Below are 27,521 nucleotides of genomic sequence, written 5' to 3' on the forward strand. Positions count from 1 at the left end.
TTATTGCGTACCTCTATTATGACATCTGAGAGAAGTTAGAGATTACTGCATGGTGACCTGGGCTAGACACAGGCTGGGATTTTCAGAGAAGCTTAAGGAATTAAGGTCGCAACTGGCATTGGAGATGTAAATAGGATTTTAGCACTTACACCTCAGGCCACCTTTTGAAAAGTCTAGTCACAAGCCTGGTTTAAAAAAAGAAGGTGAAAAATAGCACCCAGTTATCTGGAGTTACTGGTTCGTGTGAGTGCACAGTTTGGTCCTGCTTTATCACTTTCCCTTTGCTGATTGTTTATTGTGGCTGCAGCCTTCTTTTGGGGTGAGATTTTTTTGTGTTAGAAGGTATGTTGTTGGGGTGTCTTACCCACAGTGGTTGTCAGAGCATAGGTGTGAATTACTGTATGGCCAGCTGTAGGTAACACTTTGGTTTTAGTAGACTTAGGAGTATTTTTTAAAAAATTGTACCATACTCCAAAGCCAAGCAAGAAGTCAAGATGGTGTTCACCTGTGTCTTTTCACATGTATTGTACTTCCCTCGTGTTTCAGGTTTTGGTTATGGTGCTCCACCTCCTCCACCTGACCAGTTTGCCCCACCTGGAGTACCCCCTCCACCTGCCACTCCAGGGGCAACACCACTAGCTTTTCCACCACCACCACCACCATCTCAGGCAACTCAGGACATGAGCAAACCCCCAACTGCTCAGCCAGAATTCCCTTATAGTCAGTTTGGTAAGTAACTGCATATAAAATAAACTCAGCTTGATCTTTCTCCCCTTCCTGCTTTTCCTTTATACTTGAGTAGAAAGTCAGTGTTCAGAAACAGTTTGCTAACACAGAAGGCGCTTCTCTCTGGGATGGGAATGCCAGCCACCAGCTCTCAAGCAATCCTTAAATCATGCAGTATCCTAGCCAAGGGGTATTTTCTTAATCAGCTCCAAAACATTGCTTGTATGCTGTGAAATAGTCTTCAGAGGCTTGTGTACTGCTAGAAGTTACTAATTTGTACTCGCCCTGAATCTGTAGCTAAAACTGTTTCCAAGAGTTTCATGGGGCTGGTAGTCAACTCCTTTGTGTAGCTGACTTTGATCAGATTGAAGAATAGACTTCAAGAGTAAGAATAGCATTGAGAGGCAAGCGGTACAGGGTATAAGAATCCAAGCTGCTTGCCTTTTCCTCCCTTCCTCCCTTTCCTGTCTGTCTGAAGTTATAGTTTTGTCAGAAGTGTGTAATGCTTAATTGTGCTATATAGATAACTCTTTCAGATAGCTGGTAGAAGACATTGATGCAACAATTTTCAAGCCAGGCAGACAGTACTTTAAAAAAAAAAAAAAGTGCTTCTTCTCTGGAGTAAAATTTCTGCTCCTCCCTGTGGAAGCTGAGAGGAAGTTCTCATCTTGCTCTTCCACTCGGCCCTGGTTTTGAGCAGTGTTTTCCAAAGAGCTGTTTGTGGCATGCTGCTTTTTATTTTTTTGAAGGGATTCTAATTGGTCATTTTTTGCTTCTGAAGTAAATTTTTTGCATGCAGTAGGTTCATGGGTTAAGACTGTTCCCTACTTGAACAATTTCTCCATGTATCTGTCTGCTTCGTTTGAAGTGCCTGCAGAAACTGTTATGAAATGAACACTTCATAAAGTTATTTAAATAGATAATATTCGAAGTTCCAGAAATGTAAAACAGGCTCTGAAGGAAGATTAGCCTTTCAGATGTGTTTATAAAGCAAGCATATGTTTTCATGTTGATGAATTTGAAATGTTTTTCAATTTGTTTGTTATAAACACAGTTGCTTTCATAGATAGCTTTGCCCTTGTGACTCAAGAGGAAGTTTTTCTTGTCTTGCCAGAACTTGTCTCTTTGCAGATCCTTTTTGAAGGGGCGTGGATCCTACTAAATAAAGTATTAAGTTTCTGCACAATCATTTATATTCAGTGGGGAGCCAATATTTGGGATGTGTTGGAAGTTTTAGGAAGAATCAGTTTCCAACATTGTGAAAAAGTGGGGAGGAGGGATTCCAGTATTTGCTGTGTATGGTACCACTTGCCTCTCATATTCTAAGAAGCCTCTTTGCCAGTGAAATATTTCAGGTGTTCTTAAGTGTCTTAAGAGTGCTGGGTAGGGAGGGAGGAGGGAGGAAGAGGTGTGTAGTACTGCATTTTGAGGAGGAAGGCTAAGAAGGTTAGTTGTTTAAACCACGACTGCAGGTAGTCTCTCACCTCAAGAGTGCTTTTCTAGCCTGAAAGCTGTTATGAGTACAAGTGCTAGCAGGGGTAGAGGTATTTAATACACTACAGTACGACAGAATCATCCACCTGTTCATAAAGCTATGTGTAAAATCTTTTAAACTTTTTAAAAGAGCTTCAGCACTTCATGTGATCGCAAATTAGTTAGCAGCACTGCTGTACAATAGGCAGTCTAGCTGATCTGCATGTATTTACATAAATGCATAAAGCTCAAGGGCTTTAAAGAGGCACTGAGTTACCTAATCGTGGCATTTTAAGATTTGTCCTGGCTTGACAGCATCTTAAATGCTGCTATGTTTACAGCTAGGATGAATGTAAGCACTAGTAAATTAAACGCTAACATGGGTGTGTCTCCCTCACCCTGAAAAATTATCTCTGTACAGGGCTCTCTTGGGGTTCGTCACCCTGGTCTCCTCATTTCTTACTAGGGCTGGGTACCTATTCTCAAGACCCTTCAGGCTACGCGCCAATACTTTGTTTACACTCTTATGGTCAGGCTGAGCAGTGAGAAGCCTAGGTAGGTGGTGCCTATTTACAACCAATGCTCTTGATATATCTGCGTTTGGGACATTAACTTGTGTTTCTTGCAGGGTCTTTTAAGAGGGTGGGGGGGAACGATGCGGCTCAAATGTTTTACTTTTGTGAGTAAGGGCAATGCAGTCCTTTGTGTTCATTAGCTGGCTGAGGTGAAAACTCATGACTGAAGTATGAATGACGCTGCTGTTCGCTTCCCAAGCTGCTGCATTGGCGAGGCTTTATCCCGTGGAATCAAACTGAGCTCAGGTTCTTAAGACAGTGAAAGCATAATGGTGGCACAGCTCCCCGCGAGAGCAGAGCCCTCGGAAACAGCAAGTGAACTGTGTGTTCCACTGCGAGGTGCTGGGGCAAGCCGCGAGCTGCAGCAGGAATTAAGAAAGCAGGGGGAAGACAATGTGTACTTAAATGTCTGGCTGTTCAGGTTTATGCTGTAGACTTCCTTTGTGATAAACAAATTGAAAACTGTGGTTTCTACCACTTAATGCTGTAATGCTGCAGTGTACAGTGAGAATAACTTATTTTTTTTTTTCCTCTCTGGGCCTCACCCCTTGGCAAACAATCAAATTGTATTTTTGGTTGCCTGCTTATCTGTCTGAAAAAAATGACTGGATTAACATTTTGAGCTAATAAAGGCCTGTGATAGATGTGTTTTAATGCTCATTAGTGGTAGCAAGTCCTGAGAGACGGGCAGAGCTTGAAATTGAAATACTGAAGACATGCTAAGAGACTTTGTTTTGGATTAAGAGAGTTAAACCTGCTTTAAGCCTGCATAGAGAGAAGCATAACTGCAGAAACGTACTTAGTAATTAGGATTCTTAATACCATCTTTCATAGCAGAGGCTTGCACTGATGCCACTATTATGATTGAGTCGTATTTAATTATGGGAACTCTTATTAAATTTCTCAGTGTTCTTCCATTTACATCTGGTTGTCTTTCATATAGGCAGCAAGAATTCCAGCAAGTCTTTTCGTCTTCACCTTTTCTCCCTGTCCCCAGATTCTGCTTGCTCCAAACCAATTCTGAATCTGGGCTTAGGGACGGGTTCTGTGGCAGAGCCCTGGTCAAAGCCTCACTGGGCAGGCAGAAGGACACTGTGGCAGGAGCGAAGCGTTTAGTTTCTCAGACTGAGGAAGAACAAGTTAAAGGTTAACTTGCAGCAAGCATTAGTGTAAACTAGTTGAGAGACAGTACCTGTTCAGGCTTAAAATTAGCTGAACTGGGATGCAGTTGGTGTAGGGGATGTGGGAGAAGGGCTTTTACAGTTGCTGACTGACTGCTGCTCCTCCTCAGCTGGGTTGGAGGTGTTGGCCACCACCTGCAGTAGCAAAAGGGGTGTCAGGTTTTGAAATGGAGCTTTGTTTTTGAACTTGCAACAAATAGACTTCAGCTTGCCCATGCAGTGAGTTTTCAGGGAAGGATGTTGGTTCTTTCTAAGGGCCACTTTGGACCAAGGCTTCCATTATAAAGTATATAATGGGTGCAGTAGTCGCAGCCTTCTGGATTCTGCTTTGCCAACTTTTCCCCCTCATGTTTCATTTTACATTTTTTGAATTGAATATTCCTTGAGAGTCTAATTAGTTAATTAAAACAAATATTTGGGCAGCAGTACTCTGGTTTTTGAAAGGGAATGTAAGACCATCTTCTCTAGCATGTCTTTTCAGCGAAGCCAGTTTTTCGGCTGTCTGGGGAAGAAGGTGAAGCTGGCTCTACAAAGCCAGAGTAGTAACTGTCAGTCTGAGGTGCTGCAGTATCACAGCTGTGAGATTTCAGGAAAAGCTTCCTTGCTACATCATCTTCTCTGCTGAACCTGAGAGTGCTAGTTTTTAGCCAATAAAAAACCCAACCCAAAGCAGAATAAAAATACTTGGAATGAGTTGACAGCAAACCTGCAAGCCACTTCAAGCTTCTGAACAGCCATAATAGGATAGGTTAACTACCAGCCTGGGTAGGATTACCTCAGAAGTGAAACCTGCCGTTTCTGCACACCTATTCAGTTCTGCTTTTTGCCTGTTTCTTCTGCATAGAAGGTAAAGAATTGCAAGAACTGAAAGCAGCTGCTTACCGTAACGTGTGAGACCAAGGTGTTTGTTCCTGAGGCCGTGCATGGGGGAGGGAGCGGCGTCAGGTTTTGAATTTGCGCCTCTCGTGCGTGTGGCTGGTGCTGGGAGCTGACCGCTGCCTTTTTCCCCTTCTCCCCAGGGTATGGACAAGACTTGAGTGGTTTCGGACAAGGTTTCTCTGATCCCAGCCAGCAACCCCCTCCCTACGGAGGCCCCTCGGTGCAACCATCCAGTGGCCCACCGGCAGGAGGAAGTGGTTTTGGACGAGGACAGAACCATAATGTGCAAGGATTTCACCCCTACAGGCGCTAGCATGGGCTGGCAATCAGGGAATTCTGTCCACACAGGGATGTCTGGTACCAGCCGAACCCAGGAATCCCAGACTTCTGAACTTGTGACAATCACATACTTGATGGAAGAAAAACCTAACAACATTTTTTTTGGGGGGGTGGGGGAAGATGGCTTCTGAAGGCAAAGCTGTGGGTGTTTGGACTGCAGTTTTTAAATATTTTCCTTTCTCTAACCCATCAGCACAAATAAAGAAAATGTCACTGGTTCAAACTACAGGGTTTTAAAAATGTCTTCAGCTTTAATTCAAAACTTCAGGTTTCTTTTTTTTGAAATTATTTTTCCTGAGCCTTTGTTTTACCGTATATTGTAAACTTTTATGTTTAAAAGAAAAAAATATATACATTTACAGATTGTGAAATTTTTAAGAGAAATTTTCTACTATGTATGCTGGCTTATTTTTTAATTTAAAACAGGGTTTCCGTTAGCACTGTTGGAAGTGAGGGTAAGCTGTAACCCCCTTACTCCTGACGTTAGTGGTGGGGCGGATGGTTCAGAAACTCTGGGAGTTAAAAGAAATCTACTGAGTGTATTTTGCTTTTGTTACCTGATGGTATAGAACTGGTAACAAGGCAGGTGCAGACTTGTTGACGCACAGAGTCACTTACAAAGCGCAGTGTTAGATCTGTGCTTGAAATGCTTTCAAATCCTCTGTGGATTTCATTAGGGGTTAACGGAGGCCTTGTTAAGATGTAGATTTCCCTCAGGCAAAAGGTTTAGGTGCGTTTTGCACTAACCAGTGATTACCCCTGGTTTGAATAAAGAGACGTACATTTGGATTAGAAACACAAGCCTGTCTCCATTTTTTTTTTTTTTTCTTTTGACAAGTTTCTTGTGAATTTGTGTTTTCATGAGAAATCAATTGGCAGCCATGAAAATCATGTCCTAACATCAGTATACAGGCTTACGCTGTGCCTCAATGGACTGTTAAACTACTAGCAGTGGAATTAAGTCAGCAGTTCTTCGTGCCCACTCAACTCCTGCCCTCTTCGTGAGAGAATCAGCTGCGCTGGTGACGGGGCGGGGGCAGCACGGTCGGATTTGTGTTGTGGAGGCTGAAGAGCCATCCCAGCTCTTGTTGGCTCTGGCCTGGATCGGATCTGACGTGGTCCAGGGCTCTTGCTCTGAGTCTCTGTTGCCAGAGCTGTGGGCGGGCGTGCTGCTCCGTGTCGGACCTCAAGGCTGCGAAGGCATTCTGAAAAACCCATGCGGGTACCTCGCGTGTCTGTGCACTGCCAGGAGCGTGCCCCTCATCTCTCCCCGCTTCTGGAATCCAGAGGTAATTTTGCTGGTGATGTGACCTACTGGTGCTTTACTCGGGGCTCACGCTCCTCACTTCTGTCCCGGCGCAGTGAGCGTGCTCTTGCTACCTCCGATGGGTGATCTAGTTCCTCTGTACCCCCTTTTTGGGGGGTTTCTCTGTAACTGCTGGGAGCAGCACAAAGCAAGTATGTACGAGCACCTCGCCGTGTAGCTTAGTGTGTCCATAACTACTTGACCTGGGTCTTCTAGAATAGCGCTTCAGCGCTTGGCTCATTTAAACAGGGGGTTAAGCCTGTGGGAGATGAACTGTCCCAACAGGATAAACAAGCCCAATGTAGTGAAACGGTCGGTCGTTCTGCTGCGTGTTGTCTGTCCTTTACACACGAGGCAAGCTGCTGTGTCGAACCGAACCTTACCCAGGAACCTTCTACCCTCGGAGGTTGTGCGCTGCAGGGTGTGCATCTGTGCTCATTAGTCCTCTCTGCTCTCATTAATCGCTGTTAATAGGGCTGAACTCCTCAGGAGTGGATCATGCACTGCTGCGAGTTTAAAAGACACTTGCAGGAGCAGACGTGGCCTTGCTGAGATTCAGGCTGTGTTGGGATGTGCCTGTGGCACCAGAGGTCACTGTGCTGCTCCTGGAAGGACTTTGATCAGTTCAGAGGTTGTTTGGGGGTGGTTGTTTTTTTGGTTTTTTGTTTGTGGTTTGTTTCGTACCAGTTTGGCTCACTGTGACTCCTCTCTGCTCTGCTTCTCCCTCCGTTACTTCCACGTGTGCGTGGCGCTCCCCAGCCAGAGCAGGAGTTGCTCCTTTTGCCTTTCCTTTGCTCTGCCTTCCATGTGCCACGACCGCTTTGGCTGCCTCGTTGAGGTTTTGGGTTGTAATTTATTGCTGTGTGAAATACTCCGTGGAAAAATGGTATCATGCAGAACCGTGGCCCTCCAGCCGCACACAGCAGGGAAGGAGACCTGAAGCTGCCGCTGCTTTTTCAAGCTCTTCTTGGGTAGGAGGTTTGGGAGATGAACACCACCTGCACAGGACCAGCTCTGCCATGTTAGCGTGGGCCGTTACGTCCCCTTGAAACTCGGCTCTGCCCAGGGACAAACGAAATGACCTGGGCTGAGAAATGAGCTGGTGCTTTTCTGCCAGCCCTGCGGGGAGCAGGGAGGCGGCAGAAAATGAAGGTCCCTCCCTGAAGGATGAAAGCTGCTGCCTTCCCCCCCCGACAAGCGGCTGTTGGCCCGAGCAGGGGGCTCTTGCAGGCGGCCTGGGGCCGCGAGGGTGACTTCGGGGTCTGTTGCTGCTGCTCTTGGGTCCCATTTTGGTGGGGCAGCCTCCCCGTGCCCCACCTCCACCACTGCAGCAGCCCCTCGCCCCCTAAACCCATCGAGCCTTCAGCAGGAAGAGGCTCTTGGGCTGCTGGGTGAGGAGGAGCGGGCTCAGGGAGGAAGAGGAGGGTCTGTCCCTCATCCAGGCCCCGTGTAGCTGTTCTCCGGCCGCGGCCCCTTTAAGGGAAGTGAGGGCGGAAGCCCTACCGGAGGCTGCGGCGGGGGGGCGGAGCTTCTCGCCCCTTCCGCCCCGTCACCGCTCTCGCGAGATCCACCGCTTCCGGCCGCGCCACCGCCTCTTCCGAGGAGACCCGGCCAAGATGGTGGGTGCGGGCCGGGGCGCGGGCGGCTGCCATCCGGCTCCATCCTCCGCGGGGGGCGGCCGCCGGGGGTCGGGGCCGACTCTCCCGATGGAGCCGGGGCTGCCTCTTCCCTGGGGGGGGCGGGATGGCTGCCCGGGCCGGGCTGCGCCTCAGCGCGGCGGGGGCTTGGCCTTCCCGGGGGCGGGGGGGTGAGCGCGGCCCTGACACCCCCCCCCCCCCCCGGCCTCGCTCCCTCCCGGCTGTAGGCGGAGGTGGAGCAGAAGAAGAAACGAACCTTCCGCAAATTCACCTACCGCGGGGTGGACCTGGACCAGCTCCTCGACATGTCCTAGTAAGCGCTGCTGGGGCTCACGCTAACGCGCGTTTTGGTGGGGTGCGTGTTTGTGGGGGGACGTGTGTGTGTGTGTGGGGGGGTCGCTCCCCGCGGGCTGCACCCCAGGCTCGGTGTTTCCATCCTCCGCCCTTTCCAGCGAGCAGCTGATGCAGCTGTACAGCGCCCGGCAGCGCCGGCGCCTCAACCGCGGGCTGCGCCGCAAGCAGCACTCGCTGCTGAAGCGGCTCCGCAAGGCCAAGAAGGAGGCACCCCCCATGGAGAAGCCGGAGGTGGTGAAAACCCACCTGCGCGACATGATCATCCTCCCCGAGATGGTGGGCAGCATGGTGGGCGTCTACAACGGCAAAACCTTCAACCAGGTGGAGATCAAGGTGAGGCGGCGGGATGCCCTTGCCCCGGCCAGTCCTGCTACTGCCCTGGGCCCGAGCGGCGAGCTCGGGGCTGCTGCTCGGGGCAGAGCTGGCCCCGAGGGACGCCCCAAAGCCTCTGTCCTGAGACAGACCTGCAGCGGGGGTTTGTGAGGCTTCGGTGCGGCTCAGAAACCACAAAACGGCGTGGCAGTGGTGAGCGCACCCGCACACACCCCCCGCTCCCGCCGGCTCCGCTTTCGGATGAAACAGATCCCTCAGGTTTCCCAGGAGTGGAAAAACTGCGGGGCAGCATGACCCGATACTGCCTGAGCGGATTAAATTCCACTTTCTGCGTTTCAATCCAACCAGAAAGCGCAGCGAGATCCCCCCGAGGCTGCTGTGTCCCCTTGTCAGGGGCTCTGGGGAGGGCGGAGGGCCCCCCAGGCACGGTGTTGCCAGCACAGGGGTGAGGGCTGGGTCTTCCCCAGGCTCAGGGGTCACCCCGTCTGACTCAGATCTCTCCTTTCTCTTCCAGCCCGAGATGATCGGTCACTACCTGGGGGAATTCTCTATCACCTACAAGCCGGTGAAGCACGGCCGGCCTGGCATCGGGGCCACCCACTCCTCCAGGTTCATCCCGCTCAAGTAACGGAGCTCAGCGGGAGCCTTTGCCACCTGTAAATAAAGAATTTTCTCCCAGACGTGTCCCGTGCGGGCCCTGGGGCTGGGGGGGGGGGGGGGGGGGCTGGGGCCCAGGCCAGCAAAACTTAATCACCATTTGATGTTTCCCTGAAAACTTCGCTTATTTTTGGGGTTGCTTTTCAGCCAGCACAGGCAGCAAATGCTTCTCTTTGACTGGGTTCATTACATGAATGAAATTCTTCATCCTCTGCTGGGAAGCAAATGGCACTTCCATATATTTTATGACACTTTTGTCTATTTAACCTTTGTGGCATTCCAATCGAGGATTGGGGAGCGCGGTGAAGTGCAGGGGGGTTGAGGTTTCCCCGGGGTTTCGGGGCCAGCCCCGCTCCTGGGGGGAAGCTGCTGAGCCCATGTTGCAGCACGCCGAGATCCCAAACTATTATTTTCTCGCCTTAAATTTTGGATTCCAAAGGGTTTTTTGGTGTAGGTGCGGCAGGTGGGGGCGAGCCAAGAGCAGGAAACAATCCCCTGAGCTGCTCATTGGGACACGGGGCGGGGTGGGGGGGGGGGGTGATCCCGGGGTGGGTGATGCTGGATGATGATCCTGGGGATGATCCCAGGGTGGGTGATCCCAATTGGATGATCCCTGGTTGGGTGACCCGCGGGTGGGTGATGCCAGGTGATGATCTTGGGGGTGATCCAGTCCGGGCCAGGAGCTGCCCCAGGGGGGCTGGGCTGAGCGCTGCTGTCAGTGCCGGGGTGGGGGGACACGACAGGGACGAGAAGCCCCCGAGACACGTCCCCAGCCCCTGCTGTGTCCTGGAGCTGGTGCTGGGGGGGGTCCAGTTGGCACCGACCCGCCGCTCCCCCCATGCTGGTCCCTCCAGTTCGCCCCCGCGGTGCCAGGAGCTGGCACAAGCTGCACCGGGAAAACCTCGCCACCTTTGAGCGAACGCAGCGATGAGCCCGTCCCGGTTTTACTGGGGACCCAACGGCCGCGGCGCTGGGAGCCGCTGGGCTCAGCACCAGCCCTGGGCTCTGGTCACGTTGGCCCGGGCTGCTCACGGGGACCATCCCTGGGGGACTTTGGGACGTGCCAGGCTTGGGGGGTGGCTTCGGCCGGGCCATGGGCGTGTTGCGGGGCTCTCGGGGTCGGCACCAGCCCTTCACGTCCCCTAAACAGCCCCTGTCCCCTTCCCCGGTGACACCGAGGCCGTTTGTCCTTCAGGGAAGGTCTCCTCGGGGTCAGGGTCCCTTTTGATTAACTGACATGACCTTGATGGTCCTGATGCAGCGGGGGGGGGGGGGGGGGGAGGGTGGGGACAGGGTTGGGGTCACTGCCTCCCCTCCGAGCCAGCCCCAGCCCCCCGGGGAGCTGCCGGGACGGTGATGCCGGGAGAGCCAGGGTGGCCCGGACAGCAGAGGGGTGATGGTGTCCTCGGCACGCGTGGTGCCACGGGCAGAGCGGTGGGCTCAGACCCGGGGCAGGATGCGGCCCCAGGTTGTGTCCAGCCGGGTCCTCGATGCTCCTGGTTGATGGGGTGGGGGTTCGCTGGTGGGGGGGGCGATGTCGGGGTTCAGCCCTACACCGGGCAGGGTGCAGCCACCCCCGGGGCTGATCCCCCAGCCTGGGACACGGTGAGAGCTGCGGGGGGGGGGGGGGGGGGGCGCAGATTGATCCCCCAGTCCTGGGGGAAGGGGGCAGCTCCCGCAACCCCAAACGCTTTGGGAGGGGTTGGAGGCGGGGGGGGGGGGGGGGGAGAGGAGGAATGGATGGAGACCTCCACGGGCAGCGGGGGGGGGCCCCTTCTCCCCCCTACCCGGGCACAAACCCGGGGGGGGGTGGCGAGGACCCCCCCCCCCCTCCTTGGCTGTCGCCATCTGACAGTCGCGGCGCCGCTGGAAAATCCCGGGAGCGGCGGGAGGCGGGGGGGGGCGGGGGCGGGATGCGGCTGCTCGGGACCGCGCCGGCTCCGCGCCCAGCCCCGCGCCGCCGCCGCCGCCGCCGGGGATGAGGTACGGCCGCACCGGGCCCCCCCGGCCCCTCCTCGACCCCCCCAGCCTCTGTGGCTCCGGCCGCTGCAGTCACCGTGGATGTGGGGGAGCCGGGGGGGTGGGGGGGCGGGTGGACCCTCCGGGCCGAGGGGTGCGGGGGGGTCGGGGTGCGGTGCCGGGTTGCGGGCGGGGGTGGGGGTGGGGGGGTGGGTGTTGAATGCGGCTGGAGGGAAGGGAGGGGGGGGGGCCCGATCTGCGCCCCACGCCCCACGGCGGAGGGTCCCCCCCGGCCCTGGCTGCGGGGAATCCGCGGATGCGGCGGGTGCGGCTCCATTGCGGGGGGGATCGAGGGGGAGTGGGGGGTGGGGGGGTCGGGCAGAATTTAGCTCCCGCGTCTCGCATCCCCGGCCGCGGGGACAAAGGCTGGACAATGCCGGGGCTCTGCCGGGGGCTCCCGGGCGGGGGGGGGGCAGCACCCACCGTCCACATCCCATCCTCATCCCCACCCCATCCTCATCCCCGATCTCCATCCCATCCTGCGGGCTGGGCGGGGGGGGGGCCAGCGAGGCCCGCGGCTGGGGGGGTCCCTTCTGGGGTGGCAGCGTGTCCCCCGCAGAGCCCCTCCCGCGGCTCCTCACCTAAAGCGCTGCCCCGGCGGGGCCGGTCGGGGAGGCTGGGGCTGAGCCCCGAACCTGAAGCCCTAAACCCGCACCCCAAAACCGCATCCTAAACCCTTCCCACCCCCTAAATCTGCCCCTCAAAAATCTCGGCATCTAAACCAGCACCTCAACCCCACCCAGGGGTGGGGGATCCCATGGGTCCCAGTGCCATGCCCCTGGGCAGGGGTGTCCCCAGCTGCCCCTGGATGTGGGGTGTGAGGTGGGTGCTGCCCCAGGCGTGGGGTGGGGTGTGGGGCTGGCCCTGGGGGTCCCTGCGTGGAGGTGTCTCTGCTGGGGGCACAGGGGACCCAATCACTCGCCCCACTGGGGCCCTGCCAGGGCTCCGCGTTTGTCCACAGGCCATGACGTGTGTGCACATGCGTGTGCACATGCATGTGCATGTGGGAGCAACTGCTGTGCGGGGGCGTGGGAGGGACGTGGGTGCTGCAGGGGGGGTCGCACGCTGCGTGTGGGGAGGGAGCAGGTCCCATGTGCCGGTGCCCCCCCACGTATGTCCCTGTGTGTGTCCCCATGTGCTCATGCTGCCGGGGGTGGGGGGGACTGCGTGTGCGGGGCCGGCCCAGTGCTCCCTGGGGTGGGTTTGCTGTGGTCGGGGGTCCCGGGGGCCACCGCGCGTGGCCGGGTCGATCAGCGGGAGCTGGTGACAACACGGTGTTTGTTTAACGTCCCCGGGGGCTCCGGGAGCCGCAGCCGGTCGGGGGGCTCAGATGTGGCTTCTGCCGGAGGCGGCTGCGCTGGGCTGATGCTGCAGAGCTGGGGGCAACCGTGGGCCCCGTCCCCAGCCCCGTCCCCAGCCCCAGCGCTGCCGCCGGGCTGGAGGCAGCCGAGGGGTGCAGGGAGCACAGGGTTTGGGGGTCCCCCCCCCGCCATGCCCTGCTCTGCCAAGGCCCAGGTGACGCCGTGCAGTGGCCAGTGCAGATGCTGCTTCTCCACCCAGCTGCCCCACTGGGACCTCGTGGGGTGGCTCCAGGCCCCACCAGTTCCTCGCCCAGTCCCGGGGTGCCCTGAGAAGCGGTTGGGTGTCGGAGGAGCCGGGTCCCCAGGCCCGCCCCCCCCCCCACACACCCATTGCATCCCCCCAGGGCGTGCCCTGCCTGGGACACAGCCCCGCACCGCAGACCCCCCAGCAGCCCGTGGGGAGATATCGGGTCCCGTGGGACAGTGACCGTCACGGTGCCGGAGCGGAGCTGCAGCCCTGGACACCCCCCGCTTCGCGTTCCCGCAGCCCTGGCCCCCCCCCCCCCCCCCCGTTTCCCCGTTGTGTCTAGACGCTTCGCAAATGCAGGTGCTGCCGCGCCAGCCCCTCCCCGCAGGCTGCGGATCCCCAGCGCTGCTGCAGGCCGCCGCGCTCGGCCCTCCCTGCCCGGGCACCCGGGCCGGGGGGGGCCAGAGCTCAGACCCCCCCACCCCAACAATCCCCAGCCCCCCCCCCCGGCTGTCAGGGCAGGAGCTGGGGTGAGGCTGATAGGGAGGCGGGGGCTGGTGGTGTGGGGGGTCCCAACCCTGCGGCTGCACTGACAGCCCCTCCCCGGAGCTAGGGGGGGTGTGGGGAGTGTTCAGGGTGGGGGGTGTCCCACAGACTGGCCACCGCCCCACTGAGGGGCTGCAGCAGCCCCCAGGCTCTTCCAGCCACTCTCTGCCCCAGCAGCATCCCACCCCCTGCAAAGCAAAGCTGTCACTGCAGAGCTGGGGGGCTGGGGGGGGTCGGTGAACAGCTTTGTGCCTTCGTTTCCCACCCCCCTGTGCAATGGGGTTGGTGTCCAGCAGCCGAATGTCCCAGCCTGTCCTGACCCACTGCAGTGTGACACAGCACTGTGGGGAGGGCAGCCTGAGCACCCAGGGCGGGGGCACCCTGGGGGACAACCCCTGGGGGAGGGGGCAGAAGCAGCACCCACCCCCAGCTGAGCCGGGGCGAGGGGAGTCCTGACTCGGGGCAGTGTGGTGAGCGCTGAGAGATTTGGGGTGCCAGGGGTGGGGAGGTGTTTGGCTGCAGGTGTGGGACCCCCTCCCCTCGGCTTTCATCCTCACCCCACAGTGCTGCCCCCCCACCCCCACCCCCCAGCCCTCACCCCAGGTCTGGTGGGTGCTGGGGAGGGACCACGGACCCGCCCATGCTGCCCCGTCCGCTGTTGCTGTAGCAACGGGAGGCTGCTCAACCTGCATCCCGCATCCCGCATCCCCTCATCCCGCATCCCTCATCCCGCATCCCCTTATCCCGCATCCCTCATCCTTCATCCCTCATCCCACATCCTTCACCCCTCATCCTTCCCTCATCCTCCATCCCTCATTGTCCATCCCGCACCCCACACCTGCAGCCTGAGTCCTCATCCCTCACCCCCCCATCCCACCCCCCATCCTTCTGCCTCCACCCCCCACCTTGCTCCCCCCTCTCGCCCCCCCCCCCCCCCCCCCAGGCCCCTGCTCAGCCCTCCCAGGGGTTATTTCTAACCTGGGGGGTTATTTGCCACCTGGGCAGCAGTTGGGGGGGGGCGGGTTTGCACCGTGGGGTCTTTGTCTCCCTCTGGAAGCGTGGCTGGCCCTGGCGTGATGCAGGGAGGGGGTGGCACACCCCACAGCAGGACCCATGTTGGGGAAGGAGGGGGGGGGGGGTGCCCCCCCAGCTGGGGTGGGGTGCAGGGATGAAGGAGCAGTTTGGAGGGGGGGTGGGGGATGAGATGGCTTCTGGGGTGGGAAGGACATCAGTGGGGTCCTGGGGAGGGTGCTGGGTCCCACTGCTGCCTGATGGGGCCTCTGTGCTGGAGGGGGGGTGCTGGAGGCCCCCCCCAAAGAGCTGATGGAGGCAGAGGGACCCCTGGGCGTTTGAGATCTGCCATGGGGCAGCTTTGGGTGGTCCGGGGCACCGGCAGTGCCAGGGGGGGCGATGGCCACCAGAGCCCCAGTGCCACCGTCCCTGACCCCACTGCAGCACGGGGATGGGCCCGATCCTGCCCCAGCGCTGCAGGGAATGTGGGGAGGGACGAGCGAGGGAGGGGTGCAGTGGGGTGGGGGAGAAGGAGACACCCCCCCCCCCCCCCCCCCCACTCTCGCTGTCCACCACCCCCCCCCATAATCCGTGCACACGCATTGCATGCACACTCGTGCACACACGTGGCGCTGACGAAGGTGGCGCGGGGCCATCGCGCTCTTGGCCACCAGCCTGACCCGCTGGGACGGTGACAGGGGAGGGGGAGGTGTCCCCGGTCCTGTCCCCCCCCCCCCCATGCCCGTGTGTGCCAGCACCGTGTGTGCCCCCCCCGGCAGGTGCGAGGGGCAGCCGCGGGCACTGCGGCAAGGAGGAGGTTTGGGGGGCCAGGGCTGGGGGGGGTGGGGGGATGAACAAGGGGGCTGGGGGGGATGGAGGGGGGCAAAGCGGGGCTGGGGGGCAGCCGGGGGGGGGACGGGGCTGGCCTTGCCGCGGGAGGGAGCGAAGCAGGAGATGGTTCAGAGAATGAGACAAAAGCGAGACAAAGGGGGAAGGGAGCGGAGGGCTGAGCTGCTGCGGAGGATGGAAATAAGGCACGGGCTGGGGGGGGGGTCGCTGGGGGGGCTGGGGCTGCCTGTCTGCGGAGGAACAGGGCCCGACACCCCCTCCCTGTGCTGGGGATGTCCCTTCTGGGAGGTTTGGGTGGGGGGCACCAGCTCTTGCCGGGCAGCCTGTCCCCTCCCTGGGGGATGTGTGTGTGTGGGGGGGTGTCCCCAAGGCTGTGCTGCGGATGGTGGGGTGCTGCGGGGGGGGGGGGGCAATAAGGATGCTGGGGGGGGGCCAGCCTGCCCACCTCCACCCCCCCACCCCACCCCCCCCCCGTAGGCGCTGGAGGAGGTGAAGATGTCCGGCTCCATCGCCTCGTACGACCAGCTGGTGCGGCAAGTGGAGGCGCTGAAGAAGGAGAACAGCCACCTCCGGCGGGAGCTGGAGGACAACTCCAACCACCTCTCCAAGCTGGAGAATGAGACCTCAGACATGAAGGTGAGGCTGCACCGCAGGGAAGGGGCCACGGGGGTTTCCCTCCGTGTGCGTGTGTCCCCCCCACCCAGCCCCGACGGCTCCATCCCTGTTTTAGGAGGTCCTGAAGCATCTCCAGGGCAAGCTGGAGCAGGAGGCGCGGGTCATGGTGTCCTCGGGGCAAACGGAGGTCCTGGACCAGCTGAAAGGTGGGTGTCCAGGTAGGGTGGGGAGGGGGGGACCCCCACCAAGACCCCTCCTCATGCCGCTGTCCCCCTCCCCAGCCCTGCAGATGGACATTACCAGCCTCTACAACCTCAAGTTCCCCTCGGAGGCAGCCGGAGCCGGGCGCAGCGTCGAGGAGAGCCCAGTGCCACCCGCACCCCACCGGGATGGGACTGGGGACCTGGGCAGACCCACCCTCCGGCTGCTGGAGGAGCTCGACAGGGAGAGGTGGTGGCTGGGGGAGGGGACGGGGGGAGGTTCAAGGTTGGGGGGAGATGCGGGAGGTCGGGGGCTGCACTGACGGGGCTCCCCCGGCTCTGCAGATGCTTCCTGCTGGGTGAGATCGAGAAGGAGGAGAAGGAGAAGGTGTGGTACTACGCCCAGCTGCAGAGCCTGGCCACGCGTCTGGACGAGCTGCCCCACGTGGAGACAGTGAGTGTGTGTGGGGGTATCCTGGCATTCCCCCCCCCGCCCTGCCATGTCCCCTCAAGCCCTGGGGTGCCAGCAGGACCCCGCCCCACCTGATGGCACTCCCCCCACCCCCCTACTCCCCGCTGTGCCCCCCCCAGTTCTCCATGCAGATGGATCTCATCCGGCAGCAGCTGGAGTTCGAGGCGCAGCACATCCGCTCGCTGATGGAGGAGCGTTTCGGGACGGCCGACGAGATGGTGCAGCGGGCGCAGGTCAGGGTGCGCGGGAGCCAGCCCTTCCCCGCCCCCCCCCCCCCCCCCCCACCTCCCACCCTGCGCCTGGGGGGGCCCCGGCCACCCCATCCCAACAGCTTCAACCCTGTGCACCCTCACGCCCAGCCCCGTGCACCCTCGCACTCAGCACCGTGCAACCTTGCACCGAGGTCTGCGCACCTTCACACTCAGCTCCTTGCACCTTCGCACTCGACTCCTTGCACCCAGCTCCTTGCACCCAGCGCCTTGCACCCAGCGCCTTGCACCCAGCATTTGCACCCTCACACTCAGCTCCTTGCACCCAGCTCCAGTACTGTGCACCCTCACACTCAGCACCATGGAACCTTACACCGAGGTCTGTGCACCCTCACACCCAGCTCTTCGCACCCAGCTCCTTGCACCCTCACACCCAGCCCTGTGCACCCTGGCACATTGCACCCAGCCGCCCCCAGCCCTGCGCACCCTCATGCCTGGCTCTGGGGGTGCTGGGGGTCCTGTGGGGGGGTGTTCCAGCCCTCACTGACCCCCACTCTGCACACCCCACACCCCCCCCCCCCGCAGATCCGGGCATCCCGGCTGGAACAGATCGACAAAGAGCTGATGGAGGCGCAGGACAAGGTGCAGCAGCCGGAGCCGCAGGTAGCGGGGCCGGGGGGCCAGCGTGGGCTCTGTCCCCCGTCCCCACGGGGCAGCCGAGCCGGGGGAGGCTGGAGGAGGGGGTGAGGCGCAGCCACCCCGCCATTGTCCCCGTACTGTCCCAGTCACCCGCCGGCGCGGCACAGCCAGGGCTTTGTGTGGCTTGGGCACCGTGAAATGGGCAGTTGCCATGGAGATGAGAAGTAGGCCACGGCGCGCGGCGGGCGGGCGGGCGGGCGAGCGCGGTGGCTCCCACAGCATCTGCCGGACCCCGGGGCTGCCAGGGTGGGCACCCCAGCACCAACCGCCAGACCCCCCCACGGCCAGACCCTGCCATGTCCCTCCCATCCTCTCTGGACCCTCCAGGGTCTTACAGCTGCTCCATCACCCCCAGCTCCACCACCGCCCCTAACCCTGCCATCATCCCATCATCTCCAGCCCCTCCATCACCCCAGCACAGCCCCTCCATCGCCAGCCCACGCGAGCGTGGCTCCGTGGGCTCAGCCCACACTGCCCACCCCCCTCACCTCGCCTACGCTCCTTTCCCAAGCCTGCTGCTGCGCCAGCACCCCACTCCCCAATCAGCCCCGATTCTGGCTTAAAATACAACCCTGGCATTGACGAAAGCAACAGTTTCAATGACTGGGAAACGCTGCCAGTGGAAATGGCACCAGTGGGTTCCTGAACAGCGGGAAGGGGCTGGGCAGGGTGGGTGGGGGGGAGAGGGTGGCGTGTTGCAGGCACCCCCCATCTGCCCCTTCCTCTGCAGCTCTGTGGGAAGGTGCCGGGCATGGAGGGGGACGGCAGCCTGGACCCCCCGACCCACCCCGAGGAGGGGGGCCTGGGCAGCAGCAAGGTGAGGGGCAGTTGTGCCAGAGCCCAGCTGGGGTGGAGGGGCGGATCTGGGGGGGGTCGGGGTTGGCCGTGGGTAACCCCGAGTCCCCCTCCCGCAGGTGGAGGTGGTCTTCTGGCTCCTGTCCATGCTGGCCACGCGGGACAAGGACGACATGTCCCGCACGCTGCTGGCCATGTCCAGCTCGCAGGAGAGCTGCTTGGCCATGCGCAAGTCGGGCTGCCTGCCCCTGCTCATCCAGATCCTGCACGACTCGGACGGCGAGCCGGGCCCCCCCGAGAGCCCCGCGGGGGCCAAGGACGCCCGCATGCGTGCCAACGCCGCCCTCCACAACATCGTCTTCTCCCAGCCCGACGAGGGCCAGGCCAAGAAGGAGATGCGGGTGCTGCACGTGCTGGAGCAGATCCGCTCCTACTCGGAGACCTGCTGGGACTGGCTGCAGATGCAGAGCAGGGAGGGGGGCAGAGGCCCCGAGGGCGGCGCGGGTACGGGGGCAAGCGGGGTGCACGTGTGTACACACATGTGTGGCGGTGCTCACAGCTGTGAGCATCCGCGTGTGCCCGAGGCGGCGGGCACTGGCGAGGGGGCAGGGGGGCCGGTCGGTGCCAATGCCAGGGCCTGACCCCCGCCTCTCCCCGCAGCGCCAGTGCCCATCGAGCCCCAGATCTGCCAGGCCACCTGCGCCATCATGAAGCTTTCCTTCGATGAGGAGTACCGGCGGGCCATGAACGAGCTGGGTGAGTGCGGCGTGGGGGTTCCAGCCATCCCTGCCCACCCTTCTCCCCGCTGCAGCAGCAGCAGCAGCGCTGGGAGGGGGACGTTTCTGGGGTGTGTGGGGGTCCTTTCTCCGAGTCACCCCCCCTCTCCCATCCCGCAGGTGGGCTGCAGGCAGTGGCCGAGCTGCTGCAGGTGGACTACGAGATGCACAAGACGACGAGTGACCCCCTCAACCTGGCGCTGCGGCGTTACGCGGGGATGGCTCTCACCAACCTCACCTTCGGCGACGTGGTCAACAAGGTCGGGGGGGGGGGGGGGGCACTGCTGCGGGGTAGGGGAGCGGGGCTGGGGAAAGCGGAGGGGCTGCGGCATCACCCTCACCACCCTCATCCTCCCCGCAGGCGACGCTGTGCTCCCGCCGGGGCTGCATGGAGGCCATCGTGGCTCAGCTGGACTCTGACAGTGAGGAGCTGCACCAGGTAGGTGCTGGCGGCGTTGTGGGGGGATCCCCCAGGGAGGGGGACAGACAGAGGGGGATGGTCCTCGCACCCACCCGCCTTGATCCGCCCTCCCAGGTGGTCTCCAGCATCCTGAGGAACCTCTCTTGGCGAGCCGACATCAACAGCAAGAAGGTGCTGCGGGAGGTGGGCAGCGTGACCGGGCTGATGCGGTGCGCGCTCCACGCCGGCAAGGTGAGCAGTGGGGTGGGAACGGGCACTGGGGTGAGAATGGGCACCGGGATGGGAACGGGCACTGGGGTGGGAACGGGCACTGGGGCAGCCAGACAACAGCTGACAGCGGGGTTGGGGTGTGTGTGTGTGTCCCTGGGACAGGAGTCCACGCTGAAGAGCGTCCTGAGCGCGCTGTGGAACCTGTCGGCTCACAGCACGGAGAACAAAGCGGCGATCTGCGGGGTGGAGGGAGCCCTGGGCTTCCTGGTGAGCACCCTCACCTACAAGTGCCAGAGCAACTCGCTGGCCATCATTGAGAGCGGCGGTGGCATCCTCCGGAATGTCTCCAGCCTCGTCGCCACGCGGGAGGACTACAGGTGAGGGGCACCACGGGGTGGGGAAGGCACCGGGGAAGGGGTCAGGGACCTTCCTGACGATTGGGGATCTCCCCCTGTCCCACAGGCAGGTGCTCCGGGACCACAACTGCCTGCAGACGCTGCTGGGGCACCTGCGCTCACACAGCCTCACCATCGTCAGCAACGCCTGCGGCACGCTCTGGAACCTGTCCGCCCGCAGCCCCCGCGACCAGGAGCTGCTCTGGGACCTGGGGGCGGTCAGCATGCTGCGCAACCTCATCCACTCCAAGCACAAGATGATCGCCATGGGCAGCGCGGCCGCGCTCCGCAACCTCCTCACCAACCGGCCCCCCAAGTACAAGGATGCCGCTGTCGTCTCGCCGGGCTCCTGCATGCCCTCGCTCTACATGCGCAAGCAGAAGGCGCTGGAGGCCGAGCTGGATGCCAAGCACTTGGCCGAGACCTTTGACACCATGGAGAAACAGAGCCTGAAGAGCCAGAGTGTGAAGAAGCCGACGCGGCACATGGAGAGCCTGGTGAAGGACTACGCCTCCGACTCCGGCTGCTTTGACGATGATGAGGTGCCCAACGTCTCCACCGGCGTGGAGACAGCCAGCGCCTCCGTCCTCTCCATGTTCCTCAACTCCTCCTTCCTCCAGGGACAGGCGCTGCCCCGGGCGCTGGCGCAGAGGCGATGCCCGGAGCCAGAGAAGGACAACAGCGGCAAGCCAGCTGAGCCCAAGAAGCCGCCGCTGCCGGAGGATGACGTCTCGCTGGCCGCCGAGAAGTTGGCCAACAAGATCTCCAGCACGGTGGCCAAGATCGACAAGCTGGTGGAGGACATCTCTACCATGCACACGTCCTCGGATGACAGCTTCAGCCTCAGCTCAGAGGACCACTGCCTGGACTGGCAGTATGGCCCCGAGGAGGTGCACGAGGCACGTGCCCAGTCCTGCTCGCCGTGCCGCCTCTCGGACGCCGGCGGCTTTGCCAAACGGGAGAGCCTGAGCCGGGCCCAAACGCTGCTGCGGCTGAAGACCGCCTACACCAGCCTGTCCAACGACAGCCTCAACAGCGGCAGCACCAGCGACGGCTACTGCACCAAGGAGCACATGAAGCCCTGCACCAGGGCCGCCTTCCTCGACTACCGGGACGAGCTGCAGCGGTACCAGAAGCGGCCGAGCCGGCTCGACCTCAAGAGCATCCTGGGCAACAAGCTGGAGCGGGTCGAACCCCCTGCACTCAAGGGCAGAGACCCGGCCGAGCCGGACAAGCTGGAGCAGCGAGACCTGCCCGAACGGGCCAAGAAGACGGTGACTTTCCCCAGCCCCAAAGCGCTGGAGAAGGAGCCCGAGTGGAAGAAGGAGGCGGGCAGCAAGCTCTCCCCTGACCCCCAGGTCCACACCATCAAGCTCTCCCCGTCTTACCAGCACGTTCCCCTGCTCGAGAGCCTGGCCAAGAGCGGTGCAGCCCCCAGCACTGGCCACCACCCCTCCCTCTTGGGCAGAAAGCAAGCCTGGCTCCCCCCCGTGCTGCTGCAGACGGCCGAGACCTTGAGCAAGATCCCGGAGAAGCTGCCTGCCCACCCACCGGAGCAGGAGTCGGTGCAGAAGTACTCAGTGGAGGACACCCCAATCTGCTTCTCCCGGTGCAGCTCCCTCTCCTCCCTCTCCTCGGCCGATAACGTGCTGGATGGGCAGAGCCACAGTGAGAACGACCTGGACAGTGACTCCTCCCTGGAGATCCTGGAGATGGAGGAAGGGGAAGGGGAAGGTGAGGATGGGAGGCAGGAGAAGGAGAAGGTGGTGGACCCGGGTCTGGCCATGCCGGTGGGGATCTCCCAGCCCATCACCATCCCCTTCCCAAAGCGCGACAAGGTCTTCCTGCGGGAGTCATCACCATCACGCCAGGAGGACCTCACGCCCTCGAGCTCCTCGGAGAACTACATCCAGGAGACGCCACTGGTGATGAGCCGCTGCAGCTCCGTCAGCTCCCTGGGCAGCTTCGAGAGCCCCTCCATCGCCAGCTCCATCCAGAGCGACCCTTGCAGCGAGATGATCAGCGGCACCATCAGTCCCAGCGAGCTGCCCGACAGCCCCGGGCAGACCATGCCGCCCAGCCGCAGCAAGACACCCCTCTTCGAGCTGGGCTGCCAGCCGGAGAAGGAGACGAGCCAGTTCAACATCCAGTGGGAGAACAACGTCAAGAAGTTCATGGAGATCACGGATTTCAAGGAGCGTTTCCAGCTGCCCCAGGACCTGGACTCCATGGTCTACTTCACAGTGGAGAAACCCAACGAGAACTTCTCCTGCGCCTCCAGCCTAAGCGCCCTGCCCCTCCACGAGCACTATGTCCAGAAGGACGTGGAGCTCAAGCTGATGCCCACCTTCCCGGAAAAGAACAGCCTGAATTTTGTGGCTCACGAGAAGCGGGAGGAGCGGCGGGAGGAGCGGTACCTGGAGGGCCGGCGACGGGCCGACCGCCCCGAGCCCCCCGACGACGACGACATCGAGATCCTGAAGGAGTGCATCAGCTCCGCCATGCCCTCCCGCTTCCGCAAGGTGAAGACCTCTCTGCTCTCCGGCCAGGTCCTGCACCCCCAGACAAAGAAGCCAGTTCACCTCCCCGTCTACATGCTGGTGCCAGCCCACGCGCACCCCGGCGTCCCCAAGCACCTGCGTGCCACCGCCCACGACCTCTTCAAGGACGACGACTCCTTCACCGACTCGGCTGACGGGACACCTGTCAACTTCTCCAGTGCTGCCTCGCTGAGCGACGAGACCCTGCGCTACCCAGCCGCCGAGGAGGCTGAGCACCCCCATGGCCCAGGGACGGGGCGTGTGGCGGGGGTCCTGCCCGAGGGGCACCGTGAAGCAGGCAGCACTGGCCCCGTCCCGGCCAGGAGAGCTGCCTCCGGCAGCTCAGCACCCGGCCGTCTGAGCTCAGCTGGCAAGGGGAATGCAGGATTGATCCGGGGCCAAGGTGGGGAGGGGAAGCGGGGCCAGCCCCCCCCAAAGAGCAGATCCAGCCTGGAGCTGGAGGTGGGGAGGACCAGTGGTCCCCCTGGGAAGAAGGATGCTCCCCGGGAGGACGGGGTGGCCTTCCAGTCGCTGTGCCACACCACGCCGACAGAGGAAGCCGTCTACTGCTTCTATGAGCAGGACTCGGATGAGCTGCCCGAGGCAGGCAGGGAGGTGCCTGGAAGCAGAGCCCAGCCCGGCCGGGCACCCAGGAGGGAGCGCTGGGGCAGCTCTATCCCCCGGAGAGAACCCGAGCCCGGACCCCGGCCAGCGAAGACGAAGCTGCAGAACAACCTCATCGCTGACGAGACGCCACCGTGCTACTCCCTCAGCTCCTCCATGAGCTCCCTGAGCGATGCCAACCTCTCCGACGGCGAGGAGCGGGGCCAGCCCTGCAGCAAAACCCCCCGGCCGCGATCGGCAGCGGCGGCGGGGCAGGCGCAGGGGGGGTCCCCCAGCTCCCCCAGCCTCAACTCAGAGGATGACCTGCTGCAGAAGTGCATCGGCTCAGCCATGCCCAAGCGCCGGCGGCCCTCGGCTCGCCGGAGGATGGCAGAGCGCAAGCAGAAGCCGCCGGCTGCTGGCGGGAGGGAGCGGAAAGCGGAGGCAAGGCATCGCCCCGCCGAGGACGCCGGCTCCGACCACGGCTCAGACCTGGACAGCGTGGAGTGGCAAGCCATCCAGGAGGGCGCCAACTCCATCGTCACCTGGCTGCACCAGGCTGCTGCCTCCCTCTCACGGGAGCCTTCCTCCGAGTCTGACTCCATCCTCTCCTTCGTGTCGGGGCTCTCGGTCGGGTCCACCCTGCAGCTCTCCCTGGGCAGGCAGGAGAAGCAGCAAGCCAGCAGAGCGGCCGGCCGGGATGCGGTGAGGAGGGAGCACAGCAAGAGCCGCCCAGAGAGGAAGGATGTGCCGAGCACCCGTCTCGCCGGCCGCAGAAACACCAGGGCAGAGCAGAGCCTGGCGCCCACCAAGCCGGTGCCCAACCTGCCCGTGGTCTTCCGGGGCAGGACCGTCATCTACATGCCCAACCTGGCTAAGGATGCCCCCAGCCCGCGGGCGACCCCGAAGAAGAGCCCTGCGGTGAAACCCGAGGTGCCGCCGGCCAAGAACCTCTCCCTGAGCCAGCAGCGCTCCCGGAGCCTGCACCGTCTGGGCAAACCCCCCGAAACCGGGGACCTGGAGCTGCCCAAGAGGAGCACGACACCGCCCGCCCGCATCGGCAAGGGACCCCCCTCCTCCGGCTCCTCCCGCACCTCCACCCCCTCCCAGCACGCCCCCAAGAAGCTGCCGTCACCCTCCCAGCTCGCCAAACAGGGTCCCCTGGCCACGGGGAAGGCGGGCGGCTCATCTTCCCCATCGGGACCCCTGGCCAGAGCCCCGGCCCCCAAATCCCCAGCCCCCAAGCAGTCCAAGACGCAGAAGTCACCCGTCCGCATCCCATTCATGCAGAAGCCCAGCAGGAAGGTGCTGCCGGGCCGGGGGGCCATGCCAGTGCTGGAGGAGCAGGCGGATGGTGGCAAGGCACGGGGCGGGAGGCCAGGGGGGCCGGGGGGCAGCCGGCTCAACCTGGTGCGGATGTCATCCGCCCGTTCCAGCGGGAGCGACTCGGACCGCTCCGGCTTCTTGCGCCAGCTCACCTTCATCAAGGAATCCTCCAGCCTGCTGCTGCGGCACCGCACCGAGCTCCCCCCGGCGCAGCCGGCGGCCTCGCTGCCTCGCCGCACCTCCCCGCAGCGCAGCCGTGCCGCCCTCCCGGCTGTCTTCCTCTGCTCCTCCCGTTGCGAGGAGCTCAAGGCGGCCAAGCCGGCGGCCCCCAGCCCGCGCCCCCTCGTCCCCAGAGCCCAGCCCAGTGGCAAAGTCCCCGCCGGGCTCAAGCCGCCGCGGAGGACCAGCTCCGAGAGCCCGTCCCGGCTGCCGGTGAAGACCAGCATCCCCGCGCCCGAGCCCTTCAAGAGGTACTCATCCTCGCCCAACATCAGCGTGGCGCGGAGGACGGGCAGCCCTTCCTCCGTCCTCTCCGCCCGCTCCGAGGCTTCGGCGCGGCGGCGGCAGGCCGAGGCAGTACCTGGCGGGCAGCCGCCCAAGCCGCCGGTGGTGATGATGAAGGGCACGTGGCGGAGGATTCGGGACGAAGACATCCCCCACATCCTCAAGAGCACGCTGCCCTCCTCCGCCCTGCCGCTGGCGGGCACCGGCGAGGAGGAGCACCCTGGTACCCCTAGCCCCAGGAAGACCAGCGACGCCGTGGTGCAGACCGAGGACTTCTCCACCGCCAAGACCAACTCCAGCACCTCTCCCACGCTGGAGACCCGCGAGGGGCCCCCCCACGCCCACGCTGCCTGCGAGGGCGAAGCTCTGGCCCCCGCCAAAGCCGCTCTGCCCATCTCCTTCGGCCACGAGGCGCCTGCCGGGACCTTCCCCGCCAGCCGGCACGGCTCCCCGAGCAGAGCTGCCCGCGTCACCCCCTTCAACTACGTCCCCAGCCCCATGGTGGTGACAGCAGTGGCTGACAAGGTGGTGGAGAAAATCCAAGCTTGAGCAGCTGTCGGGGATGAAGCCCCGGTGAGGGTCCCATGATACCCCCTGTCCCACGCGAGCTGGCCAGGACTGTGCTGGGGAGCAGGGGGGACGGTGACATGGGACCGCAGGGGACTGGCAAGTCACCCCAACCCGCTGTACTGGAGCATCACAGTTCCCAGTGCTGTGGACTGGGAAGAGCCAGAGGGACCCACTGGGCGCTGGGGCCAATGCCCCAACCTGGGGTGAGTCTCAGTGGCCATCTCCTCCCACTGATGGACATTCCGGGACAAGCCGAGGAGCGGGGGGGCTGTGTCCCCATGTCTCCCCATCCTGCTCGCCCGCCTGGGCCAGAGGCTGAACTGGGGGCCCGATCCTGCATGCTGGGAAGGTGGCGTGCCAGGTCTTGGCCGCATGCTGCAGCTTGTCTCGGCACCAACACCCAGCTCCGCCTGCAATCACAGCTCATTTATTTAACGAGAGGACGGGAACGCACGGCTGGATCGAGGCAGGGAGAGGCTTCGTGGTGGGAGAGCGCGTGACTGTGAGGAGATGGGGGGGCCAGGACCCCCCTTTTGTGCTGCTGGAGGCTCCTAATTAAGGTGCGCGGCTGATTGCTAACGAGTAACCCACAGCCACTGTACTTCCCTGGTTCAAGGCGACGTCGGGTGGAAAAGGCACGGGAGGAGCTGGGCAGCGGCTTGCTGGTGGGCAGCCGGGGTCGTGTCACTGGGCTGGGGAGCTGCCCTGGGAGGAGACGGGGTGCTGAGCTGGCACCGGGGTGCCCAACCCCCTGGGAAGGGTCTGGGACCCACCCCCCTCCACCCGCAGCACCCTCCAGCCTCCCACCCCCAGGGTGGGTGCAAGAGCCCTGTCCCAGCTCACAGGCAGGATCCCGGCATGTCCCCACGGGCTGTGGACACGAATCCATCCAGGACTGGATTACGCCCACAAGCACCGGGGCTCCCACCCCCCCAAAAACACTGGGGACGCCCCCGCTCCTGCTGCCAGCCAGCCCCCTGTGCCGAGGTGGGGGGTGTGCGGGAAGCGCCTCAGCCCAGGGTGCGGGACAGCCTGTGGAGGGACCCCCTCCCCAATCTGGGTGCTCCCCGACGCCTTGGGTGCCTCCTGGTCCTCTCACCCTAAGTCTCGCTGCTTGCTTTGGCTGGGGTGCATATGGGCCCCCCAAATACCAGTGCCATGGGGGGGCGAGCTGCATGGACAGACACAGGGACATGTGCAGGGGACACGGGGATACACCTGGAGGGGCTGTGGGGACGCGCAGTGGGGCCATGGGGGTACACACACAGAGGGCAGGGACACAGCAGGGCTGTGGGGACATGCCTGGGGTCCCCCAGGACGTGCATGGGGGTGGTGGGGATGGGGACACCCCGGTGCCCACTGGAGACCTCGGCTCCGGCAGCGGCGGGGGGGGCTGCAGCCAGCGGCCCGCACAGCGGGACATGGGGCCGGGGCTGAAGAAAAGGGGGGAAAGTCCCCGGGGTAGGGGGGTGGCAGCACGTGTCCCCACGGGCCATAACCCAGCGGAGGATGTGCCAGGAGGGCCGGCATCGCCCCACGCGCTCGGCTGCGGCCCCGGGTTCAAGCCTCACTGCCCAGCCCCACTTTCGCCCATCTCTGCTCCGTCGGCTTCAGCCCTCCTCTGCGGACAATCCTGCCGGGTTTTGCGGTGCCCTGCTCCCCCCTCATTGCTGTATGTATGTACTAAGGATGTTATTTTACCGGGACTCTGGACAGTATTAAGAATTAAAAGCCAACCTGTGTAAATAAGAAG

At 62.0% G+C, this 27,521-nt stretch overlaps 3 protein-coding genes across 7 annotated transcripts in view; all 3 read left to right on the plus strand.

Annotated features, from left to right (window-relative positions):
* DAZAP1 (DAZ associated protein 1) overlaps nucleotides 1-5,974 on the plus strand; it is a 26,950-nt gene extending 20,976 nt beyond the window's left edge. For all 3 annotated transcript variants that reach the window (XM_042795042.1, XM_042795041.1, XM_032987377.2), the window contains 2 exons: nucleotides 547-729; nucleotides 4,975-5,974. In XM_042795042.1, coding sequence (XP_042650976.1) covers nucleotides 547-729; nucleotides 4,975-5,147 — 356 coding nt within the window. In that variant the 3' untranslated portion in view covers nucleotides 5,148-5,974. The remainder of the gene's footprint in view (nucleotides 1-546; nucleotides 730-4,974) is intronic.
* Nucleotides 5,975-8,029: 2,055 nt separating this feature from the next.
* Nucleotides 8,030-9,481, plus strand: RPS15 (ribosomal protein S15). The gene is made up of 4 exons (XM_032987985.2): nucleotides 8,030-8,098; nucleotides 8,344-8,429; nucleotides 8,569-8,803; nucleotides 9,318-9,481. The coding sequence occupies exons 1-4, from the start codon at nucleotides 8,096-8,098 to the stop codon at nucleotides 9,429-9,431; spliced, it is 438 nt and encodes a 145-aa protein (XP_032843876.2). The 5' UTR covers nucleotides 8,030-8,095; the 3' UTR covers nucleotides 9,432-9,481.
* A 1,916-nt stretch (nucleotides 9,482-11,397) lies between these two features.
* On the plus strand, nucleotides 11,398-27,517 carry APC2 (APC regulator of WNT signaling pathway 2). Of its 3 annotated transcripts, none has more exons than XM_042794652.1 (15): nucleotides 11,398-11,443; nucleotides 15,911-16,069; nucleotides 16,164-16,254; nucleotides 16,330-16,498; nucleotides 16,594-16,702; nucleotides 16,840-16,953; nucleotides 17,515-17,592; nucleotides 18,359-18,445; nucleotides 18,543-18,927; nucleotides 19,084-19,179; nucleotides 19,320-19,459; nucleotides 19,561-19,638; nucleotides 19,735-19,851; nucleotides 19,993-20,207; nucleotides 20,293-27,517. In XM_042794652.1, the coding sequence occupies exons 2-15, from the start codon at nucleotides 15,929-15,931 to the stop codon at nucleotides 25,745-25,747; spliced, it is 7,275 nt and encodes a 2,424-aa protein (XP_042650586.1). In that variant the 5' UTR covers nucleotides 11,398-11,443; nucleotides 15,911-15,928; the 3' UTR covers nucleotides 25,748-27,517. The 3 variants fall into 3 exon arrangements, with proteins under 3 accessions (XP_042650586.1, XP_042650587.1, XP_042650585.1); XM_042794653.1 differs by lacking the exon at nucleotides 11,398-11,443 and adding an exon at nucleotides 14,032-14,043; XM_042794651.1 differs by lacking the exon at nucleotides 11,398-11,443 and adding an exon at nucleotides 14,824-15,363.
* The last annotated feature ends 4 nt before the right edge of the window (nucleotides 27,518-27,521 follow it).

The sequence above is a fragment of the Tyto alba genome, unplaced genomic scaffold, assembly GCF_018691265.1.
Source record: "Tyto alba isolate M040663 unplaced genomic scaffold, T.alba_DEE_v4.0 Super-Scaffold_20000042, whole genome shotgun sequence".
NCBI lineage: Eukaryota > Metazoa > Chordata > Aves > Strigiformes > Tytonidae > Tyto > Tyto alba.